We start from the raw sequence: 6,647 nt of genomic DNA on the forward strand, positions 1-6,647 counted from the left end.
ATCCTAGATTAGAAAATAGGTTCAGGCCAGGCGCATGGGCTCACACCTGCAATCCTAGCACTTTGGGAGGTCAAGGTGGGAGGATCACTTGAGCTCAGGAGTTTGAGGCCAGGTTCAGAGGGGAGTTTGTATTCAGACTCAGGTTTGTCTCACCCAAAGCCCAGGTCCATGCCATTGCATGGGCTGCCCCAGGGTTCAAAGAGAAGTCCGCCACAGGGGCGTTCAAATCTGTCCCATGCTCCCTGGTAATAAATAAATAAACCCTCAGGGATAAGTTATTTTCGTCCTTTCATTTCTGTTTTCTTACCTTGGCACAATTTTCTGATGGAATCTTAACTGATATTTTAAAAGATAAAGAACATCTAAACTTTTAATATACGATTTTATTGAACATGTTCACCTTTACATTATTACAAACATTTTACAAATAAAAAATCAGTTTTGTAAAAAAAAAAAAAAAAAGGAAACATTTCCTGGATTATCACTGTATAGTTGAAACAAAGAAATAAAATATATAAATATGAAGATCATTCTCCAAGTATTAGAACAGAATACTGATGGAATCACTTCAATAAAGTTATTCATGAACATTTGCATGGTTACCCACACATCGTGTCATCTTCCAAAAAATCAAACACATGAGAGGAAGGGGAGCCTCAAATGAGATGTATCTAAATGTCTTTTCTCCATGGGATTTGGTCAATGCATATCAGTAAGATAATTTCTTTGCTATATATATAAGATAAACATTTGAAAATGCAGAATACATTGTGTAAATTAAAAATTTTGTCAGCTTTGTCGTATGGGAAGTAACTACATGGACCACCCACACAAACGTTTAAAATACACTGTGTATATATTATCTTACAAAAATCGCATATGTAAGGGAATAAGGCCTTTATTTCCAGAGCATCTTAACATAGGATTAATATAGGTATATTTATCTTTTATATTTTAGACTTCAAATTCTTCAACATCTCAGCTATTAACATTATGCATAGTACCTAAAACAACATATGAGTAGTGGCACAACACAATTTCAACTACAGTACTTGGTTGTATTCACATGACGTACCATCTAGAAGTGACCAAACAGAATTTCAGAACTGCCCAATTTAAAGACCTGTTAAGAAAATAAAATGCAACCCCATCATATGAGCCCAGTTTGTCTCTCAGAGTGTTGCTACATATACTGGAAGACTGATGCTTCGGAGTATGTACTTAAATGAAGTATTTGATAATAATGTCAGCTTCAGCTTGCAAAGTGTTCTAGTCAGCATACAAATCTGAAAGCCTAAAATTACCTCTGTATGTTAATTAAAACTAACTGCTGTTTGAATTTGAGTATGTTTTGTCTGGAGGCTAGCTGGAGATGTGTTTTCTCCCTTCTAGCAACCAATTGGCTAAGTGGTCAACCTCCGTGGCTCACAGTTTTGTAAAAAAAGCATATACAAAAGAAATTAGGCTGGGGATAGTGGCTCATGCCTGTAATCCTAACACTTTGGGAGGCCAAGGTGGGAGGATTATTTGAGCCTGGGAGTTGGAGGCTGTAGTGAGCAACGATTGCGCCACTACACTCCAGCCTTAGGTGACCGAGCAAGACCCTGTCTCTCTTAAAAAAGGAAAAAAAAAAAAAGTAAAAAAGAAAAAAGAATCCAGAGTTTGGATATTTTTCTGATAGTGTTAAGCTGGAATGGGATGGTGGAGTGGTGGAGTTTAGGGCTCTTGGTCAAGACTTTTTCAAGATCATAAGCACTAATCCACATTAGCTGTTGGTATAAGCAGCCTTCAAAAACACCACAAAGGGGAGTCAACCATTCAAGTGTAAACTGATGGCCCAAGGCCTTCTCTGCCCTTTACTAGCCTTCATGACCTGTGGGGTCTCAGTGAGCAGCTCACGGCACAGGAGGTGGGTCTCCTGACTGGCCTGTGCATTCTCCCAAACAAGACATTTAAGACTCTTCTTTATCTCATCACAAATACACAGCTTTAAAATACCATTAGTCTTTTTCTCTAGGATATAATTAGAAAAAGTATACATCTGCAAATTCTTCAACACTGGGTGATTTGAAATTTGACTTTAATATTTAAAAATACATTTACTAATAATCTAAATTTTCAAGTCAAATTTTCTAAACTCAAAACATAAACAGAAGTGGACTTGTTATTTAATAAACAGATTTTTTTCAATGGCTAACATGGTTAAGATGTTTTTAACCATGCTCTTAGAAAAGGAAAATCAGAGAGTAAGGCAGACACTTAGGCAACCCTTAGCGAGTATTTTGAAAGGACTGCACTGAAATTTGAATACAAAGTGTGCCAATGGAACACAAAATGGAATAAAACGGATCCAGACTTTTGCTGACTACAGAAGACATAGACATTAGTTCTTTTTTCTTCCTAATCAGTGTTTCTATTTATTAAAATATTTGTTATATTTACTACTACATAAATCAAGATGTATCTGATGGCTGCTAAGATTATAAAGGCATGATTTTTATGCTTTTCAAAATCTCTCTACTTTTTAAAAAGAATTCTGTACCATTTAAAATACTGAGAACCAGCCTTGTATAGAGAGGTGTCGAACCAAGGGCAGCCAAGGATGAGTAAGATGGGCACCGCCCTGACTGCAGGACCTCTTACATGTCTGATGAATGTTCTCACTGAACCCCACTTACAATCTAGTTTTATCATTTTCAAAACTGCAAAATCATCTGCACAGCACCAATAAAAATATAGCCTAGAAATAATATTTTGAAAATAGAAAAATACGTTTTAAAAAATGTCATAATAAATATCTCTCTAAATAATATCTTCATATCTCTATAAAAAACTTTCTTTGATTTTTCCCATAATATATAACGAATGGATCAGTTCACGTGAAGACAGAATGCAAGTCTTTACCACTTAAGTCCCTTGGTTAGGCTAAAATGTTCAGGTCATTGTTTTATCCTTAAAAATAAATCTTAAAAAATAAAAAGTATAATAACTCAGAACATTCTCTCTCTCAGAGTCTCTCTACATTCAAAATATAAAACAGGGTATCATCTTTTAAAAAATTCCAGAACCTCTTGGTTAATATAGTATTGGATCAATGCAGAATACCCAATCCTTGAAGTATAAAAAACAGCAACAAAAGTCCTAATATTAACTATTCAAAATTTCCCAAACCTTTAAATTTGGATATTAAAATAATATAATTTCCTCCTTATTTTTGCCAACGTGAAAACACCTAGACCAAAGTCATTCTATTCTGACATATTATCTTTCCTGGGTATGACTTTGAAAGTAAGAATTGGGGAATTACTGGTTATACAGATTCTACATTTTTCTTGACTAACAGTGATTCCAGAAAGTTTGATCTTTCCACATGGAAACTGTCATGTAAGAACAGAAAAACTCTAAGGTTTATCTGCTGTGCTGCTCAACTGGATCCAAACCAGGTATTCTTATTTTAAAAGCTATATTTGATGTATGTTATATTCTACTCTTGCCTCAAAACAACTAACTTTTGACACAGTGGAGAAGAAAATAGTACCTACAGAGAGCTAAAATGGAAACCTACCAGTCCACATCAGTCACGGCAAGCAGCTGTCATGCTGCTACCCACCACCACTTTGGAAAACTGTTAGCCTCAGGTAAGTCTGAATTTACATGGAAAAGGCTTCTCTGTTTCTGACCATATTACCATTCTCCTCTTTTTCTACATTTTGACTCCTGAAACCAGCAGACCTTAACATTCAGTGAGTTAAGACAGCTCTTCTGTTAGGGTGCCTAACACAGTGGGTGTTAAACTTATTTTGAGTCTTTTATGTAGTGCTTGGGGGTGATTCTGCAGCTCATCTAATATTAATGACAATTAATAATATATACTGCATAAAAATGGCATTACATCCATTCACATATCTCAGACTGAAATGCACTTGTTATTTCATTTATGACTGATACATTGAGAATTATGAATAAGCACATCACATGTTTCAATTGTAGTCTAACATTTTCCCAAAGCATGAACACCCACACTTTATACAATGCTGTAGGTAGTGTAATAGGGAAGATTTTCAGAACAGGAATTATGACTATCTTGACAAAATCTATAGGGTTTAAGTTATATTCATGTACTGTCTCTCAAACTAAAAAAACCAAACCATAGAGCCCAAATCTATTGAGCACCTTGATCACAGATTTTTACACTTGAATCCTAAAATGATACTCCGATGTGTATAATGCTGTTTTCTCCACTGGGGTGTTCTGAAAGACAAAGCAGGCTTTTCATTATCATGTGCAGTGACCACAGAAGCCAGGTGCTTCCAAGGCACACAGCAGCACGGTGCCTGGAGATTGCCATGCAGATGTTCCCCTTTGGTGGCTGGTACAGGATAGTGGTGGGTCCTTCCAGAGAAGAAATCAGCATTGACTTTCCTCTTGATAGTTGAGGTTCATTTTCTATTAAGTGCTTGAATAAAATGCCTTGATACATCAACTACTCACATCTTAAATCCACAGGGAAATGTTTTCACCGGCTTGACTTCTAGCGTTTGATCACAACTTGTTCATAAGCTCCAGACCCTACCCTAAAACAGTAGAGGAAAAAAACTTCAAAATTTTGAGCTGTAGTGTTTGAAACTGTTCCAAGTAACCTCGTCCCTGGAGAGATGGGTCATTAGGTATTTTTCTACTAGATCTGATTTCCACAAGGTTTAAAGGCATCATGGATAGAAACTATGTGAAATATTAAATGTTTATAATTAATACACTGGATTAGTCTAGATCCTGATTCTCTTGCACTTATTCCCAAAATAATCTTACAATTCCCCAATTCTTGACCAATCAACAAACGTTGGCAAGAAATGTTCTTCAAACATGTTTATCTATCCATTCTAAAATCGGTCTCATCCAAGAGCATATGTTGACTCTGGCAGTGCATCAGGACTCACACTGAGTTAATGGTGATGGTCTTCAGCTGTCATAATATTGTGGCGTTTTCATGACAGGGTTTCATTCTGTTGCCCAGATGGAAGTGCAGTGGCGTGATTGAAGCTCACTGCAACCAGAACTCCTGGGCTCAAGCAATCCTCCTAACTCAGCCTTCCAAAGTGCTGGATTACAGGCATGAGCCACTATGCCTGGCCCATTACTGCCTAAAGTTATCACCAGGTACCCATTTCCCAATTTATCAAGATGTCAGGGTATACCTTACTACTGGTCATTTCACCCTGAGTGTGCCTGAGTTTAGTAAGCCCAGAAGCAACCACCATGACTAGTGTCTCCCTTAATGACATTTTAAGAGGAAATTCTAAACAACAGAAGTAAGGTAGTAGTGATTACTAGCCCACCATGGACTTAGCTGGACTTCTCAGTTGACTGCCCAGAAACTCCTTTTCTCACAGATTCATTCTACAGAAGAAATAGGAACTTCCTCAACAGAATGCCAGTGAGCACCCATTCATACCTACAGAAAATCAGAATTTGAAGAAACCATGGTGGGCAGCACGGCACACTGGCTTTTAGATGCCCTTTAAAAAATGTTCTGCCTCTGGCCATGATGAAGTAACAGGAACCAGACTTTCCCTCCTGCCTTATATAATTAGAAAACTGGATAGAATAAGTGAAATGACAGTTTGCACATACTAGACAACAGGCAGTGCAGGACTGTGGTCCCAAGAAACAAGAAATAAATGAAGAGAGCCTGACAACCGCCCCAGCTAGCTGCCTGAAGCAGTTTCCTTCAGGATCCTCCGAGCCTGCAGTGTAGAGAGGAAGACCCCAAACACAGCCTGCTGGTCTCTCTGAGGGGAGGAGTCAGAGGTCAAAGCTCAGAGGGGCTGGGGACTAGAATTTGTAGATCAGAATAACAGAAGGAGGGGTTGGGGAAAACAATGGCTGGAGAATTCCAGATTTGATTTTGCCATGTTGGCCAGGCTGGTCTTGAACTCCTGATCTCAAGTGATCCACCCGCCTCAGCCTCCCACAGTGCTGGGATTACAGGTGTGAGCCACCACATCCAGCCTAAAAGTACTTCTTTGTATCTTTGTTTCCATTAAAAAAACACCAAACTAATTGTAGTATGTTGTGAGCACTGAAAGATACTATGTAAGAATTGGATAAAAAAAAATATATGTACCTGTGCCTGGCACATAACTAATAAATGCTCAATGCTACCTATAGTTGCTACATACAGGCAGTGGGCCAATTTGGCCTATGGTCTATAGCCTGCCAGCCCCATGTGCTAGACTATAAGCCAGCAGAGGGTAAGAGCTGGGTCTTTTCTACTTGCATTCTTACCCAGAAATTGGCCCAAGAAACAGTTACTGAATTTAATGAGCAGATGAGTCAATCAAAGATCTAAATAGTGTTATATCTTCTGTAAATCCTTTTTCACATTACTCCCTGGAAGTAGCTTTATATGTCTCTCTCTTACCTATCTATGATATCTGATTGTAGTTAATTGTTGATGTAGGTTTTGCTGTTTTTTTTTTTTTTTTTTTTCTTAAGGAGGATATGATGCTGGTGATTCTAATATAGCCCATCACACTTTGAGGAGAAAACTCTATCATCTGTATACAAAATAACTTTTGTTTCTAGTCCAGGCATAAAAATGAAAAATTCTTAAAAATCATGTGGTCGTTATAGTCATTCCATAAAAG

At 37.6% G+C, this 6,647-nt stretch overlaps 1 protein-coding gene across 1 annotated transcript in view; it reads right to left on the reverse strand.

Moving 5' to 3' along the window:
• Positions 1-363: 363 nt before the first annotated feature.
• EEIG2 (EEIG family member 2) overlaps positions 364-6,647 on the reverse strand; it is a 76,378-nt gene continuing 70,094 nt past the window's right edge. Inside the window, exon 11 of the mRNA XM_017857465.1 lies at positions 364-4,574. Within this exon, the coding sequence (XP_017712954.1) occupies positions 4,532-4,574 (43 nt within the window). The 3' untranslated portion in view covers positions 364-4,531. The remainder of the gene's footprint in view (positions 4,575-6,647) is intronic.

The sequence above is a fragment of the Rhinopithecus bieti genome, unplaced genomic scaffold (genome assembly GCF_001698545.2).
Source record: "Rhinopithecus bieti isolate Rb0 unplaced genomic scaffold, ASM169854v2 scaffold_46482, whole genome shotgun sequence".
Lineage (NCBI taxonomy): Eukaryota > Metazoa > Chordata > Mammalia > Primates > Cercopithecidae > Rhinopithecus > Rhinopithecus bieti.